This window comes from Salvelinus fontinalis, chromosome 5, assembly GCF_029448725.1.
Source record: "Salvelinus fontinalis isolate EN_2023a chromosome 5, ASM2944872v1, whole genome shotgun sequence".
Classification (NCBI taxonomy): domain Eukaryota; kingdom Metazoa; phylum Chordata; class Actinopteri; order Salmoniformes; family Salmonidae; genus Salvelinus; species Salvelinus fontinalis.
Genome location: NC_074669.1, coordinates 23436375 through 23457977, shown reverse-complemented (window position 1 = coordinate 23457977; position 21603 = coordinate 23436375). Strand labels below are relative to the sequence as shown.

Here is a 21603-nt window from a genome sequence, read left to right as displayed (position 1 = left end):
TATTACTCAGAGGAGATCTTCCCCACCCTTGAGGAAGAGACGTGCCATTTCCAGAACCAGGGAAATGTGCTCATCGGTGGGGACACAAATGCCCGCACAGGAACACTACCTGATCTAACGAGCACACGAGGAGACAGAAACAGTATGGCCTGTAATAAAGCTAACTGTCTTCATCTCCCCCATAGAAACAACAGTGACAGCACCGTCAACAAAAACGGAAGGGATCTTTTGCAGCTCTGTAGAAGATGTACAACATCAGACATTCATACAGATGGGCCCAAAACAGCACAGATACCAGAAAGCAACCTGGAACCAAAATATCCAAACACTCTTAGATAACTTTCTGGATACCACATTCACTCACAGTAAAGAAGGCATCAATCTAGCAGTACAAAACATCAACTATATATTCAGGCAAACGGCAAAAGAAGCACAATTAAAATTGATAAAAATAAAATAAGACCACAGATGACAACTTGTTTGATGCCGATTGTAAAATTATAAGGAAAAAACGTACAACACTATCCAACCAAAAGCACAGAGACCCAAATAATGGTGAATTACGCCTTCATTACTGTGAGACTTAAACTCTAGAAACGTACACTCAGAACCAAAAAAGTACAGTACAACAGCAAGCAGCTGACACTAATTGAGGAATCCATAAACGCAAACAAATTCAGGCAAAATTGGAAAAAGAAAAAAAAAATCGGAACAAGAGGAATTAGCGATACAAAATGGTGACATATGGACAACCCATTTTAAAACACTCTACAACACCGTTCAAATTGACACAAACGCAGAACAATGCCAAATTCATGAAAAGTTGAATGGATTAGAAAAAGCTATGAAGGACAATCAAAATCCATTGGACTCCCCAATTACTGACCAGGAGCTCTATAAGAGACTTCAGGCCTTCAAATTTAAAAATACATGTGGACCTGATGGCATCCTAAATGAGATGCTCAAACTCACTAGCGCAAAATTTCAATTGGCTATATTAAAACTGTTTAATTTGATCCTGAGTGTAGGTTATTTCCCTGACATCTGGAATCAAGGACTCATAACCCCAATCTATAAGAACGGAGACAAATTTGACCCTAACAATTAGAGGCATTTGTGTGAACAGTAACCTGGGGAAGGTTTTCTGTAGTATTATAAATGTAAAAGTTCTAAAAACTTCCTTAATAAGCACAAAATCTTGAGTAAAAGACAAACTGGATTTATACCAAAACATCGCACGACTGATCATATTTACACCCAACACACCCTGATAGATAAACATGTCCACCAAAATATACGCTTACTTTATCGACTTCCAAAAAGCATTTGATTCTATTTGGCATACAGGACTGTTCTACAAAGTTATTGAAAGTGGTGTAGCGGGTAAAACATAACATAATTCAATCAATGTATACTGGAAATACGTTTAAAAATAATCTCAACTGGACACCTTAATGAGGCAGTGAATGAACTGAGAGAGAAAGCACGCAGAGCATTCGACGCCATTAAAATACCTATTGAAATTTGGCTAAAACTAATTGAATGTGTCATTGAACCAATTGCACTTTATGGCAGCGAGGTGTGGGGTCCACTTGCAAAACAAGATTTCATCAAATGGGACAAACACGCCATTGAAACCCTGCATGCTGAGTTCTGTAAGATTATCCTACGTGTCCAGAAGAAAACTACAAACAATGCATGCAGGGTAGAATTAGGCCAATATCCACTAATAATAAAAACTAAAAAAATCAATTAAGTTTTGGAAACATCTAAATACATTGACCCCCTCTCATATCATTACCACGCCCTGCAATGCCAAGAGCTGAACAAAGAAAAGAGTCCCCTCATCCAGCTGGTCCTGGGGCTGAGTTCACAAACATGTTCTACTAACACACTGAAGCCTCAGGACCAGAACATCCAATCAATCAGAATAAACCAAATTACAACACAGTCAAAACAAAACTCCATTGCTTATTGGGAAACACAAGCACAAAGCAAAACGCAGTGCTATCTGGCCCTAAATCGACAGTACACCGTGGCTAACTATTTGACCATGGTTACTGATCAAAACCTTAGAAAAACCTTGACAAAGTACAGGCTCGGTGAGCACAGCCTTGCCATTGAGAAGAGTAGACACAGGAAAACCTGGCTCCCTGTAGAGGAAAGGCTATGCAACCACTGCACAACAGCAGAACCTGAGACGAAGCTGCATTTCCTGACAAAATGTAACAAATATAAAACAATTAGAGTGTGTCATTTCCCTAAATTTGAAATTCTGATGAGAGTAGGCTACCATACTGTTGGGGGAGGACGCATGGAACTGTGGGTTGGCAGCACACTACATTGCTGCCTGCCATAAGTTGAGGGACAATGTCTGACAGACCAATCAACTTGCACATGTCCTCTACTGTATGCTTATTGTTCAATGTATAGTTATTTTGACCCTTGGTTATTATTGTTACTGTTGTCCCGTTGACAATTTTGATTCTTATTATTTTCATATTGTAAATATCCCAAGTAAGCTTTGGTAATATGTATATTGTTACATCATGCCAATAAAGCAAATTGAATTGAGAAGAGAGAACGAGACATAACGAGAGCGAGAATGAGAGAGAACGAGAGAGAGCGCGCGAGAGAGAACAAGAGAGAGAGAACGAGAACGAGGGAGAACGAGAACAAGAGAGAGAGAACAAGAGAGAGAGAACGAGAACAAGAGAGAACGAGAACAAGAGAGAACGAGAGAGAGCGAGAGAGAACGAGAGAGAGCGAGAGAGAACGAGAGAGAGCGAGAGAGAACGAGAGAGAACGAGAGAGAACGAGAGAGAACGAGAGAGAACGAGAGAGAACGAGAGAGAACGAGAGAGAACGAGACAGAGCGAGAGAGAACGAGAGAGAGCGAGAGAGAGCGAGAGAGAGCGAGAGAGAACGAGAGAGAACGGGAACGAGAGAGAGAGAACGGGAACGAGAGAGAGGGAACGAGAGAGAACGAACGAGAGAGAACGAGAGAGAATGAACGAGAGAGAACGAGAAGAGAGAGCGAGAGAGGGTGAGAGAGAGCAAGAGGGCGAGCGAGAGAGAGCGAGAGAGCGAACGAGAGAGAGCGAACGAGAGAGAGCAAAGAACGAGACAGAGCAAAGAACGAGACAGAGCAAAGAACGAGACAGAGCAACGAACGAGACAGAGCAACGAACGAGACAGAGCAACGAACGAGAGAGAGCAAAGAACGAGAGAGAGCAAAGAACGAGAGAGAGCAAAGAACGAGAGAGAGCAAAGAACGAGAGAGAGCGAGAGAGAGCAAAGAACGAGAGCGAGAGCGAACGAGTGAGAACGAGTGAGAACGAGAGAGAGAACGAGAAAAGGGATCAAAACTCCTAAATTCACAAACTCACCACGATCCTGACAAATGCATGACTATTGTGTGTCCAGAGAACATTTGAATCACTAGCATTACCTTCAGTAATAGCACAGCTGTCTCCATCTCAGATCACATAAGGATTGTGAATGCACTGACCTTTCTCTGATCCTGTGGGCTCAGCTCTCTCTCTGATAGACGCTAATAGCTGACCTCCCTATGGGGCCTACTGTACTGCACTGTAGTCAGTTCTATAGCTAGCATACCAACGGGAGGGTCACTCAGCAGTCACCGATACGACACAAGAGAGGAGCACAACACTAAATGGCTGTCTCATCATAAAAGCTAATAAGCCTCCATACCCATTCAACAGAACTGTTTTCATTCATGTTTAGTAGTATCTGCTACACTAACTAACTAGGTACACACTTTTTCCTGGTGAGGTCACCTAGTTAGGTAAGATTACCTCTAAGTGCATAAAAGCTTCAGATGTGTTGGAGGTCTCACCTGCTGCAGACTGGGAGACGTAGACCTGTGGAGTCTGTTGCTGCTGGGGCAGCAAGGGGGCCACACAGCCCAGCTGGGAGAAGCTGGTCCCGCTCATGGATCCAGTCTGCAGCTGCTGGGGTTTCACCTTGCAGATGTTGGGGGGGTCAGAGGCCGTGGTGGTCTTAGTGCTCAGAGAGGACGTGGTGTAGGTCCCAGCACCTGGGCGGGTGGGGGTGGGGGGGGGGGATGTCACTACACCCGGTTTCTGTTGCAGTTTATGTGGATGATGTTGCCCACCAATCCATTTATTAGACAGAAAACTATTTTTGTTTAAAAAAGTATTAATGTAACAAATACTTGTAAAAGCATTGTATAAAAAGCATTAAATCGGACAGAAAAATAAATACAGTACCTGTCAGAGAGGTGCTTGGCGTAACGGAGGCCACTGGTATCTGAGGCATGGAGGCAGAGGAGAAGGAGGAGTAGGAGGACGTGCAGGAGGTGATGGGAGAAGAGGAGGTGACAGGAGAGCTCTTCTCTACCAGGCTGGGGGAGTTCTCCCACGCTTTACGAGCTGACTCCATCTAAACAGAGAGAGTCAAATTCATTCATTAGAAGACCTTCTGTCTGAGGTGTGGTTCAATGTTTCCTCTGTTTTCCATGACTGAAACGTAAGTCGATCTCAGATCAGCGGGGAAACCTTTTGGCTCGAGCGCCACACATTTTTTTAACGACTGATTTGTCAAAAACTATTTGCGGGCATGAAAAAGGGCAGTTATTTGGAAATATATAGGTCCATTATAAATTCAAGCCTGGAGTGTTTTTGTAACCAATTTACTCAAACCTCACATGTTATCCATATGAGGGAAATCCGTTGCAGTGACAGAACTTCAACCTCTGCCATCTGAATGTGCACCACTACACTGTGCGGAGATGGGGAAAAAGTGGTAGCCGTGTGCTCGTGGCTATCATTTGCGCGTCACTGCTCGCTCTGTTTGATACCAATACACATGGTAAATCACAGGTTCCTAAACCTTTTTGGCTCGTGACCCCATTTCAATAAAAAAGAAATCATAATAATGAATCACGACCCCACAGTGTAAACAAAAGTGATGTCAATGAACAGCCAATGTTATCTTTCTTATTTGCAGCAAGGACAGTCTATTACAAATCAGTCTGACAGTACTTCAAGCTGAAGCGAGTATGGTCAGAAGTGAGTGAAACTGCAACCGAACAAAATTGTGAAGTTCAGAAAACCAGGCAATAATTGTGTATGATGTTTTTTTCCCGCCCAGTCTGATTTGGTGATGGGTCCTGTCCACTCTGTTCTAATGAGTCCTGCACAGCTGGTGAGCACAGCTTGTCACAACCACATTTATGAGACCAAGCATATAAACCCCCACCAGTCCTGATACGAGACCAAGTATATAAACCCCCACCAGTCCTGATACGAGACCAAGCATATAAACCCCCACCAGTCCCGATACGAGACCAAGCATATAAACCCCCACCAGTCCTGATACGAGACCAAGTATATAAACCCCCACCAGTCCCGATACGAGACCAAGCGTATAAACCCCCACTAGTCCCGATACGAGACCAAGCATATAAACCCCCACCAGTCCTGATACGAGACCAAGTATATAAACCCCCACCAGTCCCGATACGAGACCAAGCATATAAACCCCCACTAGTCCCGATACGAGACCAAGCGTATAAACCCCCACTAGTCCCGATACGAGACCAAGCATATAAACCCCCACCAGTCCCGATACGAGACCAAGTATATAAACCCCCACCAGTCCCGATACGAGACCAAGTATATAAACCCCCACCAGTCCCGATACGAGACCAAGCGTATAAACCCCCACCAGTCCCGATACGAGACCAAGCGTATAAACCCCCACTAGTCCCGATACGAGACCAAGCGTATAAACCCCCACTAGTCCCGATACGAGACCAAGCATATAAACCCCCACCAGTCCCGATACGAGACCAAGCATATAAACCCCCACCAGTCCCGATACGAGACCAAGTATATAAACCCCCACCAGTCCCGATACGAGACCAAGCATATAAACCCCCACCAGTCCCGATACGAGACCAAGCGTATAAACCCCCACTAGTCCCGATATGAAACCAAGCATATAAACCCCCACTAGTCCCGATATGAAACCAAGCATATAAACCCCCACTGGTCCCGATATGAAACCAAGCATATAAACCCCCACTGGTCCCGATATGAAACCAAGCATATAAACCCCCACTAGTCCCGATATGAAACCAAGCATATAAACCCCCACCAGTCCCGATACGAGACCAAGCATATAAACCCCCACCAGTCCCGATACGAGACCAAGTATATAAACCCCCACTAGTCCCGATACGAGACCAAGCGTATAAACCCCCACTAGTCCCGATATGAAACCAAGCATATAAACCCCCACTAGTCCCGATATGAAACCAAGCATATAAACCCCCACTGGTCCCGATATGAAACCAAGCATATAAACCCCCACTAGTCCCGATATGAAACCAAGCATATAAACCCCCACCAGTCCCGATACGAGACCAAGCATATAAACCCCCACCAGTCCTGATACGAGACCAAGTATATAAACCCCCACTAGTCCCGATACGAGACCCAAGCATATAAACCCCCACTAGTCCCGATATGAAACCAAGCATATAAACCCCCACTAGTCCCGATATGAAACCAAGCATATAAACCCCCACTAGTCCCGATATGAATCCAAGCATATAAACCCCCACTAGTCCCGATATGAAACCAAGCATATAAACCCCCACTAGTCCCGATACGAGACCAAGCATATAAACCCCCACTAGTCCCGATACGAGACCAAGCATATAAACCCCACTAGATCATGTAGAAGATATGGAAGGTTACTATTTTGATTATTTACAGATGGTTGGACGTCTATGAACACGCTGTCATACATCACCGCAACGAGCCATCACATTGATGAGAAATGGGACATGAAGTCCCATGTTCTGACAACTGAGAACATGGAGAAGCACACAACAGAGACCCTAAAACAACATTAATAACATCGTTGCTGAGTTGGTGGGGGACAGCAGTAAGGTGAGTACCGTCTGGTAGGTTGCCAGGACTGCAGCAGACTGAACTGCATTGCCCCATAGTAATCACACGCAGGAGCATGTTTGAATTACCTCATTTTATGATATCCTTTAAACAATACATTTTTTTGGCGGTTTAAAAGTTAATAGATTTTTACATTTGTCACATCCCTAGTAACTAAGCCTTGGACCCCTAGTGAGCACAACATTATCCGTAGGCTAGTTATGGTTTTCGCAACATTACCTTCAGTGTGAGGTCAACGCTAGCAGGAGAGACAGTACTGAGGCTGGAGCTCTGCTGTAGCGCCTCTCTACGAGGGAGAGGCAGAGAGTGGGGCAGGGGTACGTTGGCTACCAGGCTCTCCTCCATCTTACTCCCTCCAGTAGGAACGCTGTCAGCCAGAGACGACGAAGGGGTGGTGTAGTCAGTCACTGACTCCTGACGGGGGGTGAGAAACAACATTTTGTCAATATAATCGCAATTAATGGAACTCAGGTAACTGCCAAAACCCTTGATTATTTGAGGGATACACAGTATATTGAAAGCAGGTGCTTCCACACCGGTTAAGCAATCAACATCCCATCATGTATACAAATGCTGGGCAGGCCGTTATTTTGGCTACGGTAATTATGCCCCCATTGGACGACAAAGCCCCCATCCACAGGGCACGAGTGGTCACTGAATGGTTTGATAAACATGAAAACGAAGGAAACCATATGCCTCTGTCACCAGATCTCACAACCCAATTGAACACTTAGGGGAGATTCTGCAGCGGTGCCTGAGACGGCATTTTCCACCACCATCAACAAAACACCAAATTATAGAAATTCTCAAGGAAGAATGGTGTCACATCCTTCACTAGAGTTCCAGACTCTTGTAGAATCTATGCCAAGGCACATTGAAGCTGTTCTGGCTCATGGTGGCCCAACACCCTATTAAGACACTTTATGTTGGTATTTCCTAAATTTTGGCAGTTACATGTACATTCCTATTTAAATATCGGGTATACTATTTCAACCAACCAACCCCATCCCCTCTCACCTTGGAACTGCTGGCATACTCTGCAGAGGCTATGGTGATCATCCCCTCGATGTCACCCCCCAGCTCAGGAACAGAGGTGTCGGTGTTGGTAGGGCTGGAGTCCACCGCTCTGCTGGCCCCTCCTCCTGGTGCTATCCCCCCATCCAGACCCTCTCCCTCCCCCCCATGGATGTCCTTAGCCTTGCGGTTACGGAGGGAGCGTTCTTTACCGATAGGGCCAGGCTTGTACTCCTTAGGCTCCATGTCAGGGATCTGGGGAGGGAGAGGGGAGACATACAGTTAGAGTTTATAAAAAACTATGAAGAACCATAACGTATCAATCTATTGATTTTCTGAGGATTTCAGTCAGTGTGTGTGTGCGCACACATGTAGTTCCCTACCTTCTGTGTTTTGATGGGCCCCGCACGGGGCTGTTTCTGTCTCTGTTCTTTGGGAGCAGGTAGTTTGTTGTCAGGTCCAGTCTCTAGCATGGCTGGTACACCATCGCTGTCTGTGCTGCCAGCTGAGGACGGGGCTCCAAACTGGATCCTGTCCATCCCCAGATCCACACTGCCTTCTGAGCCAGGTTTGACTCCCTACAATACACAATACTTTCTTTAGAGCCACAATGAAACAGAACAGACCCATAGCTGGTCAGTCTGTTGTACAAAAGGTTGTGAAACACTGTGCAAGATGGCTACCAGGCAAAGAAAGAGAGAGGTTTGTACCTCAGGAGTGACGGCCCCAGTGAAGGTGGTGAGAGGTTTGTTCCAGGCACTGACTGAAGGAGGCTGAGGAGGGCTGATAGGTCCAACTGAAACACACACAACATATATAACACCAAGTCTATATATGAAAAACTAGCCTACCTAGTCATAAGTTGGAACGTTTTCACTAATAAAATGCCATCTCTGGTGAAATATGACTGTGTCTTGAGGTTGTTTGACTCACGTTTCTTGATGTCGGGCAGGACGGTGGATCCGACCACCTTGTTTTCCCAGAGTTCCGTACCCAGTGTGCTGTGGGGCTGCGTGGCTAGGGCCACAGGTGGCAGGGAGGTCTTAGAGCTGAAGTCCACGATGGTGGGGGTCAGGGCGGAGGGTAGAGGGGTTAAAGAGCCCTCCAGAGTCTGGGGAGAGGCAGCAGGCTGGGAAGGGGGAGGGAACTGGGGGGTAGAGAGATGGGGCTTGGTTTTTTTTGGGGGGGGTGGGGGCTGTGGCAGTGAGGCTTGCTGTTGTTGCGATGCTTGTTGCTGCTGCTGCTTTTTGGCGAATCTGGGAGGCAGCTTGCCTCCTCCTCCTCCTCCTCCTCTCCCCTTCTCCCCTGATCCTTTCTTCCCATAGTGCTGTAAACAGACACACAATGCAGCATACAGGTTAGGGATGTCAGATGTTATGGTCCTCAGTTTGAATAGGCGTCTTGTGTCAATGTGTCCCTAGTCAATAAAGGAGCAACTGCTTCCCAGTGGTGAAGTGCACACTCCCTCTCTCCCTCCTCCTTCTCACCTGTGTAGTCTGTTCTTCTTTCTTCCTCCTCTCCTCGTCCTGTAGTCGTTTCTGTTGTTTACGTGAGACCACCTCAGTGAAGCCGTCGTCTGCAGTGTTAGACTGGGTGTCCTCTAAGGTAGTCACCTCTGGATGGTCATCTATGATCACCACACCTACAGGACAGCACACAGGAAGTGACACCACATCAGTTCCACGGACATGATACGAGTTCTAGAACAATAGAATCTGAAGAATTCTGTATTGGGCCAATATGACATTACAGTACTCGTGGCATATTGAGGGGAAAAACATTTCAAGATGGACACTAGATAGCCTCAATGGGTATGAGCAGGTGTGTGTGATAGGTGTGTATAGGAGACGTGTGTGTGTGTGTGTCTCTCACTGGCGTAGTTGTTGAGGTCAAACTGCAACAAAGCATTCTCCTTCTCCTTGGGTTTCTGTTTGGTCTGTTTGGCATCGTCCTTCCTGCGTCCAGATGGATCTTTACCCCCAGGGCGCACTGCTCCCCCACCTGGGGCTGAGTCTGGGTTAGGGGCAGCTCTGGAGGAGAAGAGAGAAATGTTAGACACACACAAGGCCACTGTACAGAGAAGAAGCAGCTTCATAAAAAAAGGGTGGTCTTAAGACTACAGGATCATCAGTGGTCTACAGTCCAGAACATAGTGATGTAATGGAGGACATTGCTTTCTCATCAGTGCACGTGAAGGAGAGGAAAGGAGAGGAAAGGAAACCACTTTAGACTACTGTGATGCAACCAGAAAGGGAGCGATGATGAGTACCCAGTGTATTCTCCTCCAGAGGCCACAGTAGAGTGGTAGCAGACTGAAAATACACCCTGACTCGCTTTAACAATTAAAACAGGACACGAAAGGAGATGAAACATTTGTCCTTCAGGAAGATCATGTTTCTACACCTCTCACTCTCTCCTACAATCTCTCGCTCACACACACACACACACACACACACGGCATATGGGTTGTTTAATATGATATTGTTTATTATGTTAACCGTGAGTAGATCTAACATGCAAACAGTAAAGGCATAAGACTTAAGGCCAAACCAAATCACTGTGTATGACTCACCCTCTGCGTCCAGCCTTGGCCCCTCCTCTCCTCTCTCCCTTCCCCCCAGTGTAGCCACGGCCTGGTTTGGGTCCGCTGTTCCCCCTGCGATTCTGCCTCTCCACCGGACGCTGACTGGAGAAACTCCTCCTGGCCCAGGCAGGCCCCGCTGCTTCGCGTTTGGGCGTCATCCCTCCCTCAGTGGGGGTCCTACTGGGGGGTGCTGAGCCTTGAGGGGGTAGGGGGGCTGGGGCCGAGGGCTGGGTAGCTGCGTTAGCAGCCTCCAGCGCTCCCCTCCTCTCCTCTCGTTCTCTCCGTTCGTTAAAGTCACTGCTCTCTGACGCCGTCTCCCACTCCTCGTTGGCCTGGTCAGAAGAGTTCTGGTTGGAAAAGTCAGGTGACTTGGTGCCCATGGCAGAGGTGGTGGGAGGGGTGGCATCAGGCAGGGCTGGGTCAGAGGTCAGGTTCAGGTCAGCGGCTGTGGGTCCCCCCTCTACAGGCATGGTGACAGGGGTCCCTGAAGCTCTGGAGAGGGTAGGGGACAGGGAGACAGGGCCAGGCCCAGAGGCACGCACTAAGGCTGGGAGGGAGGCAGTGGAGGTGGGTACAGGTCCTGTCTCTCCTCCAGCCAAGACGGCAGCCTCTCTCTCTTTCAGCCTCCGGAAGCGGGGGGGTTTGTCCTGTCTGGGGGGTCGGGCTGGACGAGGACGACGGGGCCTCTCTCTGTCTCTGCTACTCTGTGGTCCCCCCTCACCAAACTTCTTCACCTCGAAAGGACGGTCTCTGTCCCCTCGTACAGGCCGCCGGTCAGAGTGGGTGTCCCGATTGTCGTAGCGTGATGAGGGTTCTGTGTCCTCAGGGCGGAAGGTCTCCATGGGTCTTGAGGGCCACTGGGAGGACAACTCTCTGGTTCCTGGTCGTCTGAGAGGAGCTGACCTAGGACCTCCTCTCTCCCTGGTTCCCCCTCGCCTGCTGTACAGGCCCCCTCTCCCCCGCCGTGACGGCTCTCCTTTGGGCAGGAAGCCTGGCTTGGGCCTACCCTCCTCGTCTCCTCCCCTGAGCCCTCCTTTCTCTCCCAGGTGAGGGGGTCCAAAGCCAGGTTTGTGTGGTCCGGAGCGGGGCTCTCCTGGTAGTTCCCTGCGGAGCGGCCGGGGTGGTTTAGCGCTGGGCTCACGGTCTGAAGCCCCCGTGTCGCTAGCGGACTCCCGTCCTCCTTCACTCTCTGATTCGGTATTGGAGCCACGGCGCCTCCTGCGTTTGGGCATCACCTCGAAGTCGGAGCTCTCGCTGCGCGTCTCGCTCTCTTCACGACAGCAGCGGAAGGCAATGCCGCCACCGGCGGCTGGGAGGTCTGAGCGCGAGCGTGGCTCCCGGTAAGGGTACTCCCCTCGACTACGACCCCGGCCACCTCTATTTCGACCACTGTAAGTCCCCCGGAAACTCCGTCCTCGCGAGTAGTACTCCCCTCTGCCTCTGGCTCGAAAACCATCAGCCGGCCAGTCTCTCTCTCTGTCCCGCTCCATCTCTCTTTCCCGATCCCTTTCCCTTTCTCTCTCTCTCTCCCTCTCCTCACGGCGGTAGGCCCTTGGAGGTAGGTTGGACTCCTTCCTACAGGATAGTTTAGGTTCAGGGTGTTTATCATTGGTTGTTGGTTTGTCTGTCTTGTTGTCCTGGGAGGCTGGTGTCTGTGCTCCTGATAGGGCCTGTGTGTCTCTGGATCTCTGGGGGCCATTCATAGACCCCTCCTCAGTCTCAGGGGCCTCCCTCTTCCCATCCCTCTCCCTGTCCCTCTCTCTTTCTCCCTGGGGCCTGTCCCTGGGGGCCCCAGACACAGCAGAAGCTGCGAAGGCAGCTTTTGCTCCTCCTCGCTCCTCCTTATTGGGTCTCTCCCCTCTCTCTCTGTGTCGTTCTCTCTCCTCCCGCTGCTCTCTCTCTTCCTTCATGTCTCGGAGTACAGGTTTCTTAATGGGTCCAGACCTGCGTACAGGCCTCTCACTCCCTGGCCCTTCCCTCCGGCCGGCCACTGACCTCCCTCCCAAACGCAACTCAGCCTTCTGCTTGCTAGGGGCTGACAAGGGCAGCTTCTCTGGCTTGTGGAGGCTGTCACATGGAGGGTTGGGCCTGTTGTTGGCCACAGCAGCCTGGGAGAAAGGCTCTTTCCTAGGATTCAGTTCGTCTGGGCCTGGCCTCTCCCCTGCATCCTGGAGCTCAAGTGTCTTTGTGCCCAAGGGGAGGCTGTCGAACCTAGGCTCGTCCAGTTTGAGTGAGTGGCTGGAGCCCTGGGAGATGGTCCTCTGTAGCATGGCCTGTCCCAGAGCCTCAACCTCCTCTCCAGTGGGCAGGCAAGGCTCCTCTGGCTCAAAGGGGGACTCACCAGGCCCTCTCTCTGTCTGCAGGGATCCTGGAGCCTCCTCGGGGCCCGGACCAAACCCTGACAAGGGCTCTGTGGGGGTTCTGAAGAAGTCAGTCTTGCTGCGGGGCTCAAGAGGACTGATATCCTGGCTGGGGTAAATAACTGGTGAACCTCGGTCCAGCTCCAACCCAGAGTCCAACCTGGGGAAAAGCGAGAGAGATGTTTTAATCAAAAACTTTGCAAACAACAGAAGTGGCTGCCTCTCATTCATATGCCCTGTGGAGGTGAGGAAACCAGGTGTGTACTGAGATGCAGCCTGCTTGGTGTGTTGTCCACTCACCTGGTGTCCTTGTCCTCCCATCCTTTAGGGGGAGTGACAGAGGTTAGGGGATCAGTTTGTGCGTACGGGTCAGACCCCCACAACGTACGTGGTTCACAGGGGAGACTGTGGTCCCGTATTGGCCTGGTCAGGTGGTCAAAGGAGTCAGAACTGGAGCTGGACTTGTCCCCTGCTTCTCTACGAACTATCTGCTTAGGACCCATCCGCCCTGGAGACAAGATAGATAAGGGGACGGCCAGTCAAAATTATTACCGTTTACAGTTTATATACAGTATAGGCTACTATAAATATATGTCTATTTACATCAAAACACACACAGGGCAACAACACCCACAGAAGACAAGCAAAACTAAAACTCTGAAAACACACACGTATCAGTATATCATTATCTCCGTACCAGGTCCAGGGTGCATGTTTGGCATGTCGAGCGGTGGTCTTCCAGACATTATGCGGGGGTCCATGTATGACTGCATCATGAGCCAGCGAGGGTCAAAGCCCATGTTAGCCAGGTGCTGCTGATGGTGAGGGGGGCCAATAGGCTGGTACAGGGAGCGGTGCTGCTGCTGGGGGGTAGCTACACTTCCTCCTCCACCCGCACCTCCTCCTGATGGGGACACAGTCCCACCACCACCTCCTCCTCCTCCACCACCCTGCTGCTGTTGCTGCTGCCACTGCTGCTGCTTCATCTGCTCCTGCAAGGAAAGAGAGGTAAGAGTTGGATTCAGGGCATTTCTCTTCAAAATAACATGGACAACATTAAAAGTTCAGGATTCCATAGTCCAGAGATGGAATTTAACTTTATTTGGTAACTTGACTTTTCCCACGAGGAACTTTGGATGTGACATTGGGTATAAAAAAAATCTAAGCAACGCCAATCCAATACCTGCTGCCTGAGGAAGCGTGGGGGCAGAGACTTCTGGAATTGTTTGGAGTATCCCGAGGTGAGAGAGGGGCGTATGGCAGCCCCTGCCTCTCCCTCCAGGTCTGGGGGGGCCACCGGGGTGTCCTCTCCAATGGGGGGGTCCATACGGTGCAGAGACAGGGGCACACGCTCCTCCACTAGAGAGAGAGAGACAGTAGTCAGTCATTCATTGAAATATATAGAAAGTGTTGCTTTGCTGGGAGTGAAACTGTGGGAGGTTAAGCAACTGGTTCATTTATGTTGGTGCAAACACAGGGCTCTGCCAGGGGGCTCACCTCTACTCTCATCGGTGCTGAAGTACTCTCGGATAGGCATGGGAATCAGTCTCTCAGTCTGGCTCTCATCCACCAGGGGGCTTACCTCACTCAGGTGGCTTACCTCGCTCAGGGGGCCCACCTCACCTAGGGGACCCACCTCACCTAGGGGACCCACCTCACCTAGGGGGCCCTCTCCGAGCTGAGGCTCTGGGGGTATGGACTCTGGTCTTTGAACTGGAGGGCTGGGCTGGCGAGGCACAAACTGACTCTCCTCCGCACTAGGCTCTACTCTTTCCATCCTCTCTCTTGCCATCCTCTCTCTTGCCATCCTCTCTCTTTCCATCCTCTCTCTTTCCATCCTCTCTCTTTCCATCCTCTCTCTTTCCATCCTCTCTCTTTCCATCCTCTCTCTGTCTTGGAGAGGGGCTGGTATGGTCAGGGGCTGTGGGAGAGGGCCAGCCTGAGAAGGTGCAGGGCTGGAGATGGGGGGAGGAACAGACAAAGGGGGTGTGTCTTCACACACAGCTCTCATCTCTTCATTGGTTGTCTCTGGGGCAGGGACGGACGTGGCCTCTGTTGCTGGGCGGAGTTTCTCGTTAAGGCGCTTGAGTTTCTCTGCGCAGGCGGCGAGTCTCTGCTCTTCCATCCTCTTCTCCTCCTCTTCTCTCCTCCGCCTGGCTCTTTCTACTGCTTCCGACAAGTCCTGCTTCTTGCGTTGCTGGCGCCAGGCCTCTGAATCCTCCTCGCCAGAGGGAGCTGCGGTGGGGGGTTTGACCACGCGAGGGGCTCTGCTGCCTACCAAGCGCCCAGCTGGCTGACCCTGGAGAGACGGAAAGAGATATGACATAAGTTCTCTAACATCCAAAAGGAACTCGTATAGTAAAGTTCTTGATGGCGCGCATCAGTCCAGGACTCCGTCATCAAGCCAAAGATACTCAGCCTCACCTGGTAGTCCTGTGGTGGGCCGGTCTTGTACTGCCCCATAGTGCCTGGGGAGGGCGCCCTGGGGTCCCTTCCATCTACCCATGAGCCTTTGCTGCCCTCCTGGCCATCTGAGGGGCGTGGCGGCCTCATCCGCTTCACTTTACCGATCCACTCCCTGAGAGAGCGAGCATGATGATTAGTCGTTTGTTAGCGCTACATGGTAATGCCTAGGCTTAAGCTCAGCGGGCTAACAGTCTCAAGGAGTACAGATAACCCAGGTCAAACCCAGTCTGTCACATCCAGACAGTGAGGCAGAAAAGGAAGCACCTTCCTCAGTGAGACTCACCAGTTTTCTCCTTTCCCCTTGGCGGCTTGGTTCTCCTCATCGTCACTGAAGTTGAGTTTCTCTGTGTAGTCTACCTCCATCTGAGCTCCTGGATAACAGACAGGGAGAGATGAGGGTTACCATTACATGGCGTTTAAATGAAATGCTAATAAAACTTCATGTAAAAAATGGTTATGTATAAATACAGATGAGTATTACCAGCCCAGCCCTCGTCAGCTTCAGTGTCCAGGTTGTCAAGCTCTTTGAGCTCTGTGGCGCTGATGATGGAGGGTCTGTCTGGATCCTTGAGCCAGGCCTGGGGGGGGCCCTGCTGGGGACGGACCCTCCTGGGAACACAACACACACAGGAGCGTCAGTCCACTGGGGACTGTATGAAGAGAGGTCTATGAACTCAAAGTGATGTGGTAATAATGATGAGTGTGTAGGGATGTAGCAGTGTGTGTGTTTATGAGTGTGTGTGTACTCACCTGGCTCCATCCTGTGGAACAGGGTATCTTATGTTCCCTGGCACTGGAGCAAAGGGCATTCTGGGGTACGCGTGGAACATCTAGAACAGGAACACAAGGCCATTACCAGGCGAATCCTATTCTGCAAAGTCATAAAAATTTCTGGCAAACTAAAAACTATACTTCTAGCAACAAGACAACATCCCATATCAGGTAAGTAATTCCATGTCTCTTTATACCCCAAATAAAATCAATAACCCTAGAAATCAATACACCATTCATTCCATCACTTACATAAGGTGGCATCATGCCCCTGAACTGGGGGTGGAACTGGGGAGGCACCCCGGCAGAGGCCTGCTGGCCCCCGTTGAGTTTAGGCTGGGCAGGCACAGAGGAGGATGATTGTAGCTGGGACTGGGAGGAGAGGGGTGCAGGCTGGACAGACAGGGGCAGCCTCTCCCTGACTTCTCCCTTCTCATTAGGGGGCACCCTGCCCCCCTCCTCCGCCTCCCCAGGGGGTGAGGGGGTGCTGAAAGCCGACCCTCCCTCCTCTGGCCCACGGCTGTCCATCTCAGAAGGGCTGGCTCCTGTGGTCAGATTCCTGCCCCCGCCCTCTCGCCAACTACCAACATCTAGGAGAGGAGAGCACGGTGGAAAATTAACTTTTTGTTCCACCAGCCACTCAGATATTTTACAAGGTAAAATAGTAAATATTTCTCGCCATAATTACGCACAACAAAAAAACACAAAATCGATGGATGACGATGCTTTGTAATATTTTTTGGGTTCGTTTATGCTTTAGAATGTTCCTAAAACAGGAAATGTATTACTAGTAAGAAGTAATGTGGTATATAGTTCAATTCAATAAAATGTTTGTTACCCAAGTCTTTTAACCCATAACAGTCTAAGCCGGGGTAGAGCTACATGGAATTGTTCTAAGGTTATACCAAGGCTCATTCACCCATTTGATTTTTAATTTTAAGACCCCTTGAAGTACAAAAAAAAAAAATAATAATAAAAAAAAAACATTTGAAAGACCTTACTGCTATTAGCCCATTCAAAAAGCTTTGAATAACAGATTAACTGCAATGGAACAACTGATAGTTTCCCCCCAAAAAAAATCTGAAGTGTCTGTCCTATATCTGAGACCGTGTCTAGACTTGACAGCTCATGCAGCTTTAGTATTTTGATCATAGAGTTCTGATCATGGAATTTCAAACGCGTCATGCATCTACACCTACTTTTAAATGTGTCTACAGTATGTCCGGATTCCCTATTCCCACACTATATTCAAATGCTTGTAGGTATTCTACAAATGGTGGAGGAGGTGCAAATATGATGAGAACTACATTGATTTGGGGTTCACTTATATTGGTAGTGCCTTTCCTCAGCCACAGTGTGTTATATGTGCAAAAGTACTCCCTCAACTCGATGAAACCTTCATTCGTGCGCAGACATTTAGAAACAAAAACATGCCAATTTGAAAAATAAGCCACAGGAGTTTTTTGAGCGAGAATTAAGACGACTTTCGAGTAGTAAGACATGTATAAGAGCAACAGATACTATTAATAAGAAGGGTCTAGAAGTGTCTTATATGGTGAGCTACCGAGTGGCTAGGACAGGCAAGCCCCTAACTATTGTGGAGATTCTTAATTCTTCCTGTAGCCGCGGATATGGCTGGGACAATGCTGGGGGAAAAGGCCAAACAAAAACTACACAGACAATGCCTTCATCAAACAACACTGTTTCACGACACATCAGTGACATGGCAGGAGATGTTTTGAAACAATTACTGCTTTGCATACAAGTCAGTGAATTGTATGCGTTACAGCTGGATAAGTCAGACGTGGCGGGCCTGGCACAGCTCCTAGTAAATGTCTGTTACATTTATGGGGGGTCAATTAAGGAAGACATCCTCTCTGTAAACCACTGGAAATCAGGTCAACAGGAGAGGATATGTTTTAAGTACTAGACAGCTTTGTGACATCAAATGGACTTTGGTGGTCAAGATGTGTTGGTATCTGTACTGATGGCGTAAAAGCCATGAGAGGGAGACATAGTGGCGTGGTAACGCGCTTCCAAGCAGTTTCTCCCGTCTCTACTTGGGTACACTGCAGCATCCACCGAGAGGCTCTTGCTGCCAAGGGAATGCCTGACAGCTTGAAAGACGTTTTGCATACTACAGTGAAAATGGTAAAAGCAAGGCCCCTGAACTTTGTTAAAGCAAGGCCTCTGAACTCTTGTATATTTTCTTCATTATGCAGTGATATGGGCAGTGACCATGTAACACTTTTACAACATACAGAAGTGCGCTGGTTATCAACTGGATTCTTTATCCCTTTCATGCCCTGCCTGCAGTCCACTTACCGATGTCTGAACAAGAAAGCCTCATCAAAATTGCAACAAGCGGATCTGTGAAAACGGAATATAATCAGAAGTCACTGCCAGATTTCTGGATTGGGCTGCGCTCAGAGTATCCTGCTTTGGCAAAACGCAGTGTTCAGACACTGATGCCCTTTGCAACCACGTTCCTGTGTTAGAGTGGATTCTCGGCCCTCACTAGCATGAAAACTAAATAGGCACAGACTGTGTGGAAAATAATTTAAGACAGACTCTCTCCAATACAACCCAACATTGCAGAGTTATGTGCATCCTTTCAAGCACACCATTCTCATGAACCTGTGTTGAGTTATTCACAATTTTCGATGAACAAATCAAGTTTTATATGTATGATGAATAAATAAAGAACAAAATTATTGACTATTATTTGTGCCCTGGTCCTATAAGAGCTCTTTGTCACTTCCCACGAGCCGGGTTGTGACAAAAACTCACACCCGTTCTTATGTTTAATAAATGTATCGTATGGTGTATGTGTGTGGCAGACTTACAATGATGGCAAAAAACAACATTTGAGAGTACGCTGACCCTGGTGCTTGAGGGGGTACGCAGCTGGAGGTTGAATGTTTGAAGGGGTACGGAACTATAAAAACTTTATAGGGGTTAAGGGGTTAACCCATGTATGTTAAAATAAACAATTCAGATACAATAGTAAACACAGATAAACAGCTCTACAACTAAACATCAAGAATCAAAAAATTGCCTGACAAAATGCTGAGTGATACGGCTTATTATTATTATTATTATAGCTTTGGGCTCTACACTGACATTTTTTGAATGTATTTTTTTTACAAGAAGTACATGTGCTCCTAAGTTGAAATTTAGGAGAACACAAATACATTTAGGAGAACAATAAAAGTGTTTTAATGTTTTAATGATAATAAATAACTAACTAAAAGTTCATGAATTAAAGGTTTTTGGAGTGTTCCATGCTCAACAAGACAAAGACCCTAAGCACACAGCCAAGACGACACAGGAGTGGCTTCTGGACAAGTCTCAATGTCCTTGAGTGGCCAAGCCAGAGCCCGGACTTGAACCAGATAAAACATCTCTGGAAAGACCTGAAAATAGCTGTGCAACTTCCTGTTTCCATCACAGCTGTCACGACTTTACTGGCATAAAAACTGAAGATGGAAACGTGGTTTGAGTGAGGGAAATGCTGTAAATTAAGCGGACTACAGTGCATTTGAAAAGTATTCCGACTTCCCCACATTTTGTTACATTACAGCCTTATTCTAAAATGGATTCAATAAATGTTTTTCCTCAATCTACACACACACACACACACACACACACACACACACACACACACACACACACACACAATACCGCATAATGACAAAGCAAAAACAGGTTTTTAGAAATGTTTTCAAATTTATTCAAATTAAAAACAGAAATACCTCAAATAAATATTCAGACCCTTCGCTAACATACTCGGATTTGAGCTCAGGCGCATCCTGTTTCCATTGATCATCTTTGAGATGTTTCTACAACTTGAAGTCCACCTGTGGTAAATTCAATTGATTGGACATGATTTGGAAAGGCACTCACCTGTCTATGTCAGAGCAAAAACCATGACATGAGTTCGAAGGAATTGTCCATAGAGGCACAGATCTGGGGAAGGTTACCAAAATAATTCTGCAGCATTGAAGGTCATCAATAACATAGTTGCTCCAGAGTTCCTCTGTGGGGATGGGAGAATATTCCAGAAGGACAACCATCTCTGCAGCACTACACCAATCAAGCCTTTATGGTAGACTGGCCAGACGGAAGCCACTCCTCGAAAAAGGAACGACAGCCCGTCTGAAGTTTGCCAAAGGCACCTAAAGGACTCTCAGACCAAGAGAAACAAGATTCTTTGGTCTGATGAAACCAAGATTGAACTCTTTGGCCTGAATGCCAAGCATCACATCTGGAGGAAACCTGGTACCATCCCTATGGTGAAGCATAGTGGCTGCAACCTCATGCTGTGGGGATGCTTTTCAGAGACATTGACTAGAAGACTAGTAAGGATTGAGGGAAAGATGAACGGAGCAAAGTACAGTGAAATCCTTGAAGAAAAGCGCTCTGGAGCAGGTTAGGAGCTCAGACCGGGGCAAAGGTTCATCTTCCAACTGGACAACAACCCTAAGCACACAGCCAAGAAAACGCAGGAGTGGCTTTGGGACAAGTCTCGGAATGTCCTTGAGTGGCCCAGCCAGAGCCCGGACTTGAATCCCCTGGAGAGACCTGAAATTTGCTGTGCAGCAATGCTTCCCTTCCAACCAGACAGAGCTTGAGAGGATCTGCAGAGAAGAATGGGAGAAACTGCCCAAATACTGGTGTGCCAAGCTTGTAGCGTCATACCCAAGAAAACTCGAGTCTGGAATCGGTGCCAAAAGTGTTTAAACAAAGTACTGAGTAAAAGGGTCTGAATACTTATGTAAATGTGATCAGTTTTTATTTATTTTTTATAATTTTGTAAAAATGTCTAAAAACCTGTTTTTGCTTTGTCATTATGGGTATTGTGCATAGACTGATGAGGGGGAAAAAAACTATTAAATACATTTTAGAATAAGGCTGTAACGTAACAAAATGTGGAAAGAGTCAAGGGGTCGAAATACTTTCCAAATGCACTGTATGTATTTTGAAAGGTGAGATGTTGAGGATTATAAATACCGCGTAGATGTCATACAAGCAAACAACCGTGAGTCCAAATGTGCACTTCACATTTCCATATCATAAACTCATGTCATATACAGTGTCAACGCTAATGATCACTATTCTTGATGTACAGTTTAAAAAATGACATGTCATATCCTGGGTTGTTTTGAACAAAATGAGCCTGTGCTTGTCTATTGTTGGAAAAAATGTACAACGGCACACGCACCTGAATGCACTCAAGACTCCTTTCTATGCGCACCAAATGATCAGTTTCCCTGAATTGCACTGTGAAAGCCTAACATTAATACCGTATTTTATCATTTGGCTAGTCATGTTGGCAAAATAACAGGTTTCCAAATGATGCCCACCTGCTCCAGATTGCAATTTATAATGGACTGTTTTTGGATTGCGTAAACAGTAATTGTGTGATGGTGGGAAAGCAGGG

At 47.8% G+C, this 21603-nt stretch overlaps 1 protein-coding gene across 5 annotated transcripts in view; it reads right to left on the bottom strand.

Moving 5' to 3' along the window:
• LOC129855340 (protein PRRC2C-like) overlaps positions 1–21603 on the bottom strand; it is a 56715-nt gene that overhangs the window by 8517 nt on the left and 26595 nt on the right. For 4 of the 5 annotated variants that reach the window (XM_055922883.1, XM_055922884.1, XM_055922885.1 and 1 more), the window contains exons 5-23: positions 16413–16750; positions 16140–16219; positions 15871–15998; positions 15673–15760; positions 15348–15501; positions 14421–15222; positions 14107–14282; positions 13621–13915; positions 13224–13431; positions 10552–13083; positions 9852–10009; positions 9467–9621; positions 8913–9306; positions 8690–8775; positions 8363–8557; positions 7983–8234; positions 7185–7379; positions 4254–4425; positions 3860–4060 (exon numbers count right to left, since the gene is read on the bottom strand). In XM_055922883.1, the coding sequence (XP_055778858.1) occupies positions 3860–4060; positions 4254–4425; positions 7185–7379; positions 7983–8234; positions 8363–8557; positions 8690–8775; positions 8913–9306; positions 9467–9621; positions 9852–10009; positions 10552–13083; positions 13224–13431; positions 13621–13915; positions 14107–14282; positions 14421–15222; positions 15348–15501; positions 15673–15760; positions 15871–15998; positions 16140–16219; positions 16413–16750 (6609 nt within the window). The remainder of the gene's footprint in view (positions 1–3859; positions 4061–4253; positions 4426–7184; positions 7380–7982; positions 8235–8362; positions 8558–8689; positions 8776–8912; positions 9307–9466; positions 9622–9851; positions 10010–10551; positions 13084–13223; positions 13432–13620; positions 13916–14106; positions 14283–14420; positions 15223–15347; positions 15502–15672; positions 15761–15870; positions 15999–16139; positions 16220–16412; positions 16751–21603) is intronic. The other variant, XM_055922887.1, reaches the window with a different exon arrangement.